The 13,004-nt window shown below is 37.0% G+C and overlaps 1 protein-coding gene across 3 annotated transcripts in view; it reads left to right on the forward strand.

Annotated features, from left to right (window-relative positions):
• The window catches only part of PCCA (propionyl-CoA carboxylase subunit alpha), a 274,960-nt gene that overhangs the window by 96,131 nt on the left and 165,825 nt on the right, over positions 1–13,004 (forward strand). For all 3 annotated transcript variants that reach the window (XM_026793634.2, XM_074535667.1, XM_026793635.2), the window contains 2 exons: positions 3,504–3,598; positions 9,141–9,291. In XM_026793634.2, coding sequence (XP_026649435.2) covers positions 3,504–3,598; positions 9,141–9,291 — 246 coding nt within the window. The remainder of the gene's footprint in view (positions 1–3,503; positions 3,599–9,140; positions 9,292–13,004) is intronic.

A 13,004-nucleotide genomic window follows, 5' to 3' on the forward strand; every position in this document is an offset into this window, starting at 1 on the left:
AGGGCTCCAGAGCTGGATGTTGTGCTCCTGGTATGGTCTCAGCAGAGAGGAGTAGAAGGGAAGGAGGAAGAGTGAAATGAAGAAATGTGTCTGTAAACAGTCTAACAGCAAAATGAAGAAACGGTGTAAAAATGCAACCTTATTCTCTATTGAAAAGTCATGGAAAGGTACAGAGTGAACTCAGCTTCAGTATTGATTTAGGGTTCAAAGAGGTCAGATTGCTAGAGCATCTTTCTCTTTTCTCTTGCCATGGCTAATCATTTTTGGCTACATATGTCTTTTTTTTTTTGTCTGTGCGGATCAGTGCACCTTAGAGGTCTCTTTCAGTCCTTGCAGATTTGGGAGATTCAGCAAGTTCCTACTGATTCTTCAATGAGAAAAGTTAGATGAGATTGGTTCCTCCATACTTCTATGAGTTTGGGGCAGTATTTACATTGTCTTGATTCCTTTGGGTTTAATAAAGGGTTAACACAAAAAATTAAGTAGTGCTTTATTTAGGAACAGATGAATAAGTTCAATAAAATGGCTTTGCTATTAATAATTTATAGTGTTATTTATAAGGGGTATACAGTGAATGTTGTTTTCCTTATACAAGCACTTTGATGGTACCTTTTAACAATATCATAGCATATCATTTTAACTTCATGTTCTAATCAGCTTTAGGACGTTGACCTTGGTTCATTTTCAAACTGCTGAATATACAAACAATTTGAGACCAGATGCCAAATATTTATTAATTTAGCAGTGACTTTTAAATAGAACTTTTTTTAGCTTTCTTATATTTCTCCAAAGCACTGGTACTTAAAATTGTTAAATAAGAAGTTTCCTGTGTCTAGCTATAAAACAATCACTTTGTAAAACATGAGAAAAGACTAAAACAATTAACAGGAAAATAGAGTCCAAATACACTTTCTGCTTGAACTGATTTGAAGTCTTGTTCTCCTGAAGTATCTGATAAAAAGCTTAAAGTAAGAGTACATGGAATGTCTACTACTTGGCCAGACAACAGTCCTACAACTGGAAACAGAATCTAGCTGAATCATGTAGGAGGGATTCCACTACATAATATTTAATTTTATTATTACAAATGCATGTAGATGTACATAGCATATACTGATGTCCTAACCATCTAATCCTGCAAAATGGACGTTTTCTCTTATGAATGTTTAGATAATAGAAACAAAAGCTGTAGCTGGGACATGCATTTTTAGTGAGTTGTGTACTGGATCTCATGACATGTCAGAGATTATGATTTTAGAATGCTGCAAATGTCTTCTGAAATACAATTGTTTTATGGCTAGTTTCTTTTACTGAAAACAGTGGACACAGAATAAAAATAAAAGCCTAATGCTGGATCTTGTTGGCTTATTCTATTTGTAATTACTTTCTCATAGTAAATGTTCATGCGTGTCTTTTTTTTTCCCCATTAACTAACAATAGAAAAACATTTCTTTTAAGATCCAGTTGATGAAATTTAGTAGGATATGAGAAAAGTCCTGAAGTGGAAGAAAAATTACTGCTTGGATTGAAAAAATGTATTATCCTCTTCTGAAAAATAGAGAGGAGAGAAGCACAATGACGAGTTTTTATTGTAATTTTCCAATTTTTTTTGTTTGTTTTAATGAGACAGAATTCTGTGGAAAGTTGTAGGCTTTCTAACAGTGAAGCAGAAGTGCTCACAAGGAATCATTCTGCTTATAGGACAGTGATTTTTCCATCAAGTACCATGCTATGCTCTACAGGTACTGCTTTAATACTAAAATAACCCCCACAAAAAATCAGTCCAAAAATCTTTGTACCTTCCAAACAATTTCTTGTAGGGCCCCATGAGTTTGTAGAGCTCCACTCATCTGGGTTGGATGGGTGAGCACTTAGGTAGGAAGCACCTCCTTCCCTTTTCCCTTTTCCCTTTTCCCTTTTCCCTTTTCCCTTTTCCCTTTTCCCGCTGTTCTTTGTGTTGAGTCCCTTGCTAGGGAATCTAGCAGTTGGCTGGAGCATCCTGGTGCTACTGCTGCTGCTAAACCTCCCTCTGGACAGGAGAGAGGGCTCTGGCAAGTGCTGTAGTTTAGAAAATCCTAAAACTGTCAGTCTTCTAGGCTCCTTTTTCCACTAGAAAGCTCCATAAATTTGTGAGAGCACAACAGAATTTTTGAGGAGGGAAAACATCTGATCTTACAGGGCACAGAACACCCTGGATCTGATGCTGCACAGTGCACCTAAGTTTTCTTCATGAGTTCACTGCCTCATTTTCAGTCACATCTACCCAGATTTTTCACGCCTTAGCAACCATTGGTGTCATAGATGCAGGAATTCATCTTGCCTTGTGCCATACTTGCTCTGTGGTGCTAAAAGGAATAATAAATAATACAGATTCGTTGTCACAAATGTGAGTAGATATGGTTGAGTTCACACAGTTTGAGGAAGATTGTATCCTTGTTTTATCTTGTCAGTTTTCAGTGTAGGACCAAGCTATTAAAGAATGAAGCATGAATATTGGCATGGGTTCCCGCAGATCAGAGCAGGAAGATAGATGGAAAAAAAATGAGTTAGAAGAAAAATTTTATAAGGAAGAAAGGGAGCAGGTGTGGTCTGTATTAAAAGAAATTGTTCTAAGAATAAGTGTAGAGTTATTGTCATAAGATGGGAAGAAGTCTACTTGAATCTTTAGATCTAGTATTTGTTATTGGAAATGGCTGCAACATACCATCAATTTCATAAAGGGACAGAGTTCCTTTTCTTACTTTCCCCTCTAGTTTGAAGTTGAAGAATCAATTAAGAGTTCTGCTATGCTCAACTTGTGGGCTTTTTTCTAGCATGTAATTTATGTAGTTGGATCTAGATAGTTGATCTTTTTACCTTTTCCGTGAACTGAAGCTGCAGCCAAGAACTGTAGTTACTGATTTTTTAAAATAAATGTCTTGAAACTACTACTTTTATTTCCTTTGAAAGTATTAAGGAGGTGCAAATTTTGTTCTCCTTAATGAAGGATAGCAAAGTTTCTGAAATTTTTTTCTTCATTAAAGACAGGACATTGTGGTTTGCGTACTAAGAAGGCTCCATTAGACATTTTTTTCTGAAAGCTTTTGTGTATAATTCAGGACCAAAATTTGGCAACCTTTGAGATTTTTTTTGTCAATGCAATATTTTGCTTTTGTGTAATTTTGTAATGCAGTGCAATTTAAAATGCTTGAAAATGTAGTTTTAATCTTATTTCAGCCTTTTGTAAGAAGATCCCTATTATTCAGAAATAAAATTTTGAAGTGAGAGGGTATTTTGCTATGTACAGATTCTACATAGAGGCTTTAGAATAGTCCTTCTCAAAATTTGAAGGAATGTTCAATTAGTATTCCACATATAATTAATTTCCTACATGAGCTTTTCTCCCCCAAGCTTCATTTTTAGATTGGGAAAAAACTCCAAACCCTAAATACTGCAGAACAGTATTATGCCAAAAGACCATATGCTTACATCTGTTTGTTAATAGCAGTGTGTTATTGTTTCAGGTTTTGGCAGATAAACATGGCAATGCCTTGTGGTTGAATGAAAGAGAATGCTCCATTCAAAGGAGAAACCAGAAGGTTGTGGAGGAGGCACCAAGGTGTGTATACTGGATTCTTGATGTGGCTTCATAGTAACTGAAAGCTCTTTTGAAAGCCTGCTGGTTCTATTTATTGTACAAACACAGGGAATTTTTATTCTATTAAAAAGCACAAAGAAAATAAATGTTTGTTACAGTCATTTGACCATACTGCAATTTTGGTGTTGTTCTTGAGGGTATTTTGATTTTGCTTTACAGTGTCTTTCTGTAAGAAAACTAGTGTGGTGTAGTTAATTTTTAAAATGATCATGTATAAAATGGATTTGGATCTTATCAATCTGCTGTAGGTGGTATGGTTTTGTGTATACTTTGTCAAGTAAAATATGAAATAAGTATGAATTTTACCACAGATACAGGTATTTGACTGTTAGAGTAATTGTGTAGAGGCCACATAATACTGTACATTTCCATTTTAATTGGAATATGAAGTACAAAATACTCTGCATCACTTTTAGTACCGTTCGTGGTAGTGAACTAGAGATGTAGGTGTCTAGTAACTCAAAAGTGCAAAATTGTTTTAATCTTACTGGTTTAATGTGAAGCTGAAATTCCTTGCTGCTATGCAAGAAATGGCCTTGCTGTGTTTTCTGTTGCATAGCAGTCATCAGGGAATAAGTGTATAAAAAGGGCAGCAAGAAATTCTGATTTCAGAAAGGCAGACGCAGGTATACAACTGCTTGTGGGAATTACTGGTATAATATGTTCAGCAGCTGGAATGGGTTTGCCATATTTTTTTATAACACAGAACTATGTGATGCAACAGTTTGGGATGTGAGTAAAAGCACATCATCCAAATGACGTTTCTTTAGAGGCTCCTTATTAGTTAATGTTGAATCATAATTGCAGGACTGCTACTGTTTGGCCTATATTTTAAATAAAAGAACAAAATTCAAGTCTGAAGATAAAAATCCACTTACAAATGCTTCCTGCTAGTGCTTGTGGATTTCTTGGAACCTTATGCTGCTTATGTCTAAAGATCTCACTGTGTTGTTGTGGAAAGTGAATACTTCAGGTCCTGATATAATGCACATGCACATGTATGTGTACCCAAGCACTTAAATGAGTATATGTAAGGCAAGGCCTGCTGTTCCTTCCTGCTCCTTCTCCCTGCCTGTGGTCAGTTAAAGTGGTGTGATGCATCTTTCTCTTGCCAGTCAGAGTGTTTTCTTTCTTCAGAAATGCCTACCTTTTTACTTTCTTGGGCTTCTCTGTTGGAGTTGCCAGTAAGTTGTCTCATCCCCTCTTATGACCCTACAAGAGTGTGGGCAAGTTAATAACTTCCAAAATTCGGCATGAAAACTTTTCTTCCTTTTTTTGTTGAATGTTTTAAACTCTGCCAGACTTCTGCTGGCAGATTTGGAAGAGTTACCTGCCTTGTAGCTGCTTGCACTTGGCTGCAGAGTCCATTAATTTTCAAAGGGTTACAAGACTTGCAGATAAGCAGAGCACTAACTTCTGTGAGACCCCAGAGAGACCCTAAAATGTCAAGTTAACCCTTCCTGTAAATGCTGTTTCAGTTTGATAGCTTAAGGCCTCCTGGACACACCTATTCTGGTATGGCTGGATGTACGAAATAGACTGTTCTCGTTTCTCCTGTTTTAAATGGCAGCTGCTATTAAGGACTCAGGGATAGGTCAAACCTTTTTATTTTCTTTCACGAGGCCTGGGAGATAGGGATGTTAGGGACAAAAATTTTTTTTTTGTCTTTTGGACAATTTAGGCCTTTTGACATTTGCCCTCTCTCATGCCTTTTTTGATTTACTCTATTATGATGGCATTTTCCTAAGTGTCTAAGTTAGGAGACTGAGTGCCTTTTGGCTTTAGGAGTAACCCATGATTTTCTTAAATCTAAGTCTGCAGCTGCTGAACTTATCCATATGGGATCATTTTGTGTTTGTATTTCTAGTTCTCCTAGGGAAGTTTAGCCTTATGTTTAAAACAAACAAACAACAAACTAAACGCCCCCTTTTGAGGAGAGAAATCCATTTAGTTCATGCACTGAGGTTACAATATTCAAGGGACTCCTGGTGTTCACGGTGGTCAATCCACCAGATTCAAATAGGAGACAAAAACTTTGCTTGTACCATTTTCACATGGTGAGTTTCACATGAGTTGTTGTTCCCTCTGTTTTGGGAACCACAGACAATAAGATACATCCAGCCATCTCCAGCTTTTTAGTTTGTGCTTGGCAAAGTTAGTGGTGCACAAAGCTTCCAGTGATGTACCATAATTTTATCTGCTTCTACTTTCACATATTTTTGGATATGATGTTGTCTTCTCATTTCACAGAGGCTGATACTTAGAGATGAGTGACATGAGTGGCATTTAATAGTCCTAGTGTTGTTTCTTAGTTGAGGTTTTTGTTCTTCAACTGTCCAAATTCTTCCCTGTTCATTTTCACAGACAGTTGCCGTGAGACACTGTACTTTGGCAAGAAAAAATACAAAGGTGTGGCTGTATTTTCCTGTCTGCTGGAGTGATTAATAAGAGATTGTTTCCCATGTGGGAAGACAAGGCCTATGGGTTTATCAGCAAAACCATGGATCCTTTGGGATTAATCAAAATTAAATGCACAAGAGTATTAACTGAAATCCTACTCAATAATTGGAGCAGTAACTCAGAGGAGTGCTCTAAAACTTTATTTGCTGAGCATGTGTCCTATCTAACAATTTCTGAACCTGTTAAAAGCTTCTTAAAGCACTGCAAATTTGTCTCACTACGTGTGAAACGAAAGGTACTTGGTTCATTTGAATGAATGTATGTAGGCAGGAACTTAGCAGAAAGGTGCATTATTGAATTAGACTCTATCTACAAGTTCTCCTTAGAATTGTTATGCATATATGTGTGTCAGACTCTACATTTCTTCTCATTGTCTAGAAATCCTTGAAGTATTTTGGGTTGAGAGAAATGTGAACCTGTTCTGTTTGTGACTGTATGTGTGATTCATGGGTGGGCACCATTTAGATGTAGGGGCAGAACTGTGTACTCAAATTCTTTAGCCTATTTATGCCCATGGTCTGGTAGTACATAGTGAACATCTCAAAGGGTAATGTTTTCTGTAGATGAGTAATTTTTTTAAACAAGCAATATCCTTGAAGCAGGGAAGCTGACCTTGACATTTAGAAAATTGAGGTTCACCACAGCAGTGTGGTGGAATCTTCAGACAAAGGGCAAGTGTTATTGATGACTTATTTATTTTTTTGTCAAAACTGAGCAGTAAATTTCCACTGATGGTGTAACTGTATTTTTCAAAATCTCAGCTCTATCTGTGAGTGAAGGTGATAGGGATATTTTGGGAAACCTTATCTGATGAACTAGAAGTGGAGAGATAACATCTTGCCCATGTGGGTCATTTCCCTGGCTGTAGAGACAAAGTGACAAACCAATTGTATTCCCTTTGATTAACTTGACAATAACTTGATGAAGGTCTTATGAATAAAGTGTCATGTCTGATTTATTTTTTCTTTTTGATGCTTTTATTTTGTGAATACTTTTTAATTTTTTGTGCTAACTTTTGTTCTGCCATAGGAGCTGTTTGGTCTAAAGAAAAACAGGTGTATGTGTGAGAAAAAGATTTGAAGTCAGGTTTAAATGCTATGTTTTCAAGTGATGCATAATTAGACTGGAGAAGAGTTTTCTTGGTTATCAAAAGTGCATTGTTAAAAAGGGGAGAAACAATGTGTTTGAAAGATAAAGCAGTAGAGGGGACTATGAAAACTTTGGTTAATTAACCAAGCCAATGGTAGGGATGATCCAGTAATTTCAGAGTGTAAAGCTTAACTGTATGGCAGAGATCAAGTTTAGCAATGTGACACCTGTATTCCATTCTCTGCCTGCAGCAGGAGGTGAACAGTGAGATCTCAGACCTACATTTAAAAAGTACAGGGAAGACACCACTGTAATGAAGGGGAGCTACTCTTACATCTATATGAGAAGTAGTAATGGTTATTCTAGAAATAGACTATGAAGCTGATATTGAGAATGTTGTTCTTCATAAGCCATTAATTGACCTTTCATCATCAAAGCCCTGCAGAAATTAGTGAATTATAGAATGTTGATTTCATGTAATGTATTATCCTCTTACTGTATCAAAATAAAAAATATTATTAAACTATTTTCTGTTTACCAGTGCCTGTTCTTGTGACACAGTTTTTGTGTCTTCTGATCTTCACTTTCATCTCATGTAGGATCTCATACAGCTTTTTGAATGAGACTTGACTTCCTTTTCATGTTGGTCTCATTGTTTGCCAAGAAAGAAACTTTTTCCTGAAATCTGAAAATGCCTGCCTTATGGTCTATTAGAATGTGCCTGTGTGGGCACTGGAAGGACAGAGATGTGAAGTAGCATTTTTCCAGTGGAAAAAAATTATTCCACTGTCTCCTACTTTGCCTAGATATTTGCTCATTTCTTGTGTCCTGTCAAATATGGTTTGTGACAGAAGTCTCTAGCTCTTCTGTGGGTTCAGTGAAAGACTCCACAGTAAGTGCTGGAGGATAAGTCCTGGCCCAGCACTGGCTTCTGTCTGAGAGCAGTCTGGGGCTCCAGATGGACCTTCACTGGGCTTGAGGCCACTTTAGGTGAGGGCCCCTGATTGCTCCTTGGCAGAATAAGGGCCCACTGTTCAAGCCACCTCGAGAAATATGTAACACTTGGTGGTTTTGTTTTACAGAGTAACTTAGAGGCAAAGTAGAAGTGACTGTCTGTTTATTCCCTTGCAAAAGTACTTTACAAATGACAGCTGAGTTATGTATCTAATGTGAGTCAAAACAGAAATATAAATAGTAAGTGTATTTGCAAGCATATGTAAGATGAATAGCGACATGTTCTTTCATTGAAAAATCAGTGTGTCAGGTTGAGGGGCAACTGGTTTCAAGGCTTTGGCGGAATACCACAGAAATACATATCTATCTGTCTGTCTGTCTATCTATCCATCTGTCTATCTAATCTGCATAGGTTAATCTAAATCTGAATTTATGGTACAGAAGAGAGTAACAAGTAAAATGTGTTGCTTCCAGAAAGACTTCAGAGTCTTTTGATTCACTGGCCCAGTGCAAGTTGTGGAATGCTCTCCTAGAATGAGGGCCCTTGGCATTTGGGCAGTGTTCACAGTGGCTCCCAAGGTGGTAGCTGAGCTGCTCTTTGGGTGCCCTTGAGTGTGTCCAAGATTTGTGGAAAAGAATGTATTGCAATTAATGTGGATAATAAGTATGTCTTCTAAGGTTGCATTGCTTTGTATGTCCTTTTTTCATTTAATTTGCATTATTTTAGCTCTCACTGTTTAAAGAGTGTTGTGTTATTTTATATTTTAGAGAATGTGGTTATTAATCCTGAATTTCCTATACGCTAGCAGTAATTGTGAAACATGCAGTGTATCCATTTAGGGACAATATAAGTGTGAAGACATACATTTGACAGTCTTGACATGTTTTCATAACTTTATAATGGTGCTGTCCTCTTTTGACCATAGTTTAAACAGAAAAGCAAATGATACAATAATTATTGTTTTTTAACAAAAAAAAAGTAATTGTTTCTACATTGCAGCACTTTTCTAGACCCTGAAACTCGAAAAGCAATGGGAGAACAAGCAGTAGCTCTTGCCAAAGCAGTAAAGTATTCCTCTGCTGGAACAGTAGAATTCCTTGTAGACTCCAGTAAGAATTTCTACTTCTTGGAAATGAATACTAGACTTCAGGTAAGAAAAACAACTCTTCAGATTCAGAAAAGTGTTATTTAAATAAACAGACCATTACCTTCTCCCATGTTTAAAGGTCTGTTCCCACAAAGATTTAAACATAAGTATCTTGATGTGCGTGAGCACTTCCCACTGAACTTAAAAGATCTACTTACTGAAAAGATCTACTCACATAAACCTGCCTATGCAAGACTTTGCAGCAGTGAGCCCTTGCACAGCACTCAAGTAAATGTTCAGAGCTTTTTCTCTTTGTTACACTTGACCTAAAGACCTTGCTAAAGGTCACTGCTAAGTGCCACTGTGAATTCACAGTAAGTGGCTAGCCACTGTGCTGTGAGATTTTCCTGAAGCCTACTGGTCTCTGAAGTTTCTTTCTTATTTTTTATACTTTAGTGATCACTTGCTGAGTTTCTCTAGGAGTGTGATTGAAACAATATGTGTATATGAGCACTAAGCAATCTGCATATGATTGAAATTGTGACTTGAATGCAACTGTGTGAAAAGCATCCTGACAAGGTGAAGGAATTTTGTGGCAATTCATGTAGTCAGTTCTAATGTGCACTGCAAGTGAAGAGATGAACCCCTCTACCACTTTTTTCACTGCTTGATGGATTTCTGGTCATAAGCTAAGAAAGCAAGTATATAACTTGAAGTCTGGATATCATTCTTGAATACCAGAAGAGTGTTCAACTTGTAAGTGAGTCCATTCTGTTGCCTTTGTCCTCCTTTTCTCGCTTTGTTAAATAACGCCAGAAAGACTGAAATGTGGAATCAAGCACCAGTTTGATAAGCTTCCCATTCTGTTTTAGCTGCATTTCATTAGGGTTATGTCCTGTGTGCTGCTTGTACATGATAAAACATACATGAGATCCTCTGACATCTTTGCATGACCCTATGTAACAACTGGGTAAATTTATGATTAGGTAAGTTTATGCTTTGGGTAAAGAAATTAAAGAGTGTTTGGGGAGTGTTATGATCTTCTGTGCCAGGGGAAGACTGCTGGTAAATTTTTTCTTGCCTTGCAGGACAGCAGTGGTTTTGGAATTAGCCATGACAGTCACTTCACATGCCTTTGCTAGGCACTATCAGGTCCACCTTAGATTCAGTGAGAGGGAGTGGTGGTTAATGGCAATGTATAGTTCATTAAAATATTATGAATAATTCTTTCACTTTGGTCATATTTTTTACACTTTCCTCCATCTTGTAGTTTTTGAGCCAATGTTTCTTCGGTGACTCCACATTCTTGTTTACATAGAAGAAAATTAATTTATGGTTTTCTGCATAATCCACTAGAACTTCAAAACCATTTCCTTGCTGTAGTATTATTGAACATGAGTTCCTAAATGGGATTTGTGATGGAATATCCTTGGGCTCCTTTTTGTGGGCTGTTTTTAAGACATTCTTTGCTGTTTTGCAGTGTATTCACACTGCAATATCCACTGGTATGTGTTTATAGTCCCAAATTTCTAAGGTCTCCAGATAGACAGGAAGAAAGCTTTCACAGTCCTGTGTTTAATGACTTTGTACTCCTTTTGAAATATAGCCTAAGCAGTTTGACAATCCCCTGTAATAGCAAACTCATTCTTTCCAACTCTTAAAGCAATTTACTCATGTTAAATTAGAGTACTTGTTTGGATATTCTCTACCTCTTCTATCCCGTCTTTGTATTGTCTCTGATTAGCATTTTAGCTTGAGTCTGGAGTAACAATTGTCTCTGATTTTTCCCCAGTCTTACCCAACTGATCTCTCGTTTCTCCCAAGTCTCAAGATTTACTTTCTGTTCAGCTAACAGTTATGCAACTAATGTATTGTCCTTGCTCCCTACTATTAAGAGCCAAACCTAGAAACTTTACTGGAGCTTGTCCAGCTTTAACTTCAGGACCAGGATAGTCTCCAGATGTTCCTGTATTGCTTCAGTCTTTTTTTTTCCTTTTGCATCTCCTAACTGTGATCAGTGTCTAACAGATTCACTTGCCTTGTTCTTGCTGAACACTCCACAGCTGGAAGAGCTTTCCAAAATGCTGGGTGTCTAATCCATAAATGAGCCTCTTAAGATATTTGTCAGCATGCATTAGACACAGTTACCTGTCACCATCATCAGAGCATTTCTACTAAATTATGCATTTTGTGTCTGTTTTAATGTTTCAGCAATCTCTGATCAGATCACTGTCGCATTTTTAGTTTGGATACAGACTTCAGAATATACTTGCTAACTAAACTGTGTCCAGGATTTTGCACTGCATGTTGATATCTCCCCTCCCTCCCTCTGGTGTATCTTTGGATGCCTTTCAGTCTTTCTGGTAAATTATTTTGCAGTAATCAGAGTTGTATTGTTATTTTGCTGGTGTTTTGGAGACTCTTTGGGAATATACCTTTTCTGTTCTATAGTTACACAAAAGAAGTGTAAATAGCACCTTGAAGGAAGTTGATATTTTATTTAGGTTTTGTTTTAAGTCTTGCTGCAATACTATACAAGATTGGGAAGCAAAAGAAAATTGGTGAATCAGCTCCATTGTGTCTTTTGTATGCTACACAAATTTGTTACAGATGTTTTACTGCCTCTAAGTGATTCAGCTAGGATGGCTTATTATTTGCTGTTGGCAATGTTCTTTTGTTGTATTTGCTTTTCTTCCATCTTTGAGGCAAGCTGGTAAGCATGATTCATAAGATGGAGGATTGTATGATTGCATAGTAAAACTAATTCCTACTTTCTACAAGAGGACATAAGAGATGTCTGCCCTAGAAGCTAGCAGAGAATTTCTGGGCACTTTTGCAGTGACCACTGTTAAATAAGGCAGACCAGATGTTGAATATCTGATTCTTTATAGCTGCTCATAGTGTGGTGTGTTTTCTGTTGCCTAGTTGTCATCAGCCTAATCAAGGGCAGTCCTGGTGCAGAACAACTTATCAAGAGCTTTGCAATCAATACAAAGTTTGACCCCTTAGACTGATAGCCTTTCTGGCTTCCAAGTTATGTTAAAATCTAAGGTACTTCAGAAGTGCTGGTTTTCACCAGAAAAGTTTCTTCTTTTCTTCACTGGAAGAATAGGTGTTGTTTCTCTTGGACTTTATATGAAGGAAGTCTGTGGTCTGTACTTAAAAATATCTGTTAATACATTTGTGTGTGGTATAGCTGAGCCTCGTACATGTGAAACAGTGACAGCAAAGGGAAAATTTCCCATATTTTAGATGTTTGTAGTACCTTGAAATGAGAAACATCTCTTGTTGGCTAGAGAAACAGAGAAATGTACAATGAGTGATGTGAATCGAGCACTTACAATCAATACAATTGGTATGTTTGTGTCTCAGGCCTGTTCCCAACCTTCTGCCTCCCTGATGAGTTGTGAGATTTAAATAACATGTGAGTACTCCCTTCCTCCTCAAAATGTAACTGAATTTGCTTAATGTAATTGAAAAGATAGTATGTGTAGATTGGAGTTGAGAAATATGGTAATTTCAATGGGTTTTCTCTTCATGTGTCAGTTTGAGTATTTTTGTCACAACTTTTTAGGAAATAAAAATTAATTTTTTAGAACAATCTCCTGTGTTTGTGAGAGATTTGCTAAGAGCAAATGGCATACATATGTTTTTAGTTTACAGTTAGTTGTCAAAAGAATATTTTATGTAAATGTTTTTAAAGTAACTTGATTCGAAGGCATAAAGTAAGGTAAGTAACCTTCCACAGACCTGCAAAACATTACCCAGCGCTAAGA

Source organism: Zonotrichia albicollis, chromosome 2 (genome assembly GCF_047830755.1).
Source record: "Zonotrichia albicollis isolate bZonAlb1 chromosome 2, bZonAlb1.hap1, whole genome shotgun sequence".
Taxonomy (NCBI): Eukaryota; Metazoa; Chordata; class Aves; order Passeriformes; family Passerellidae; genus Zonotrichia; species Zonotrichia albicollis.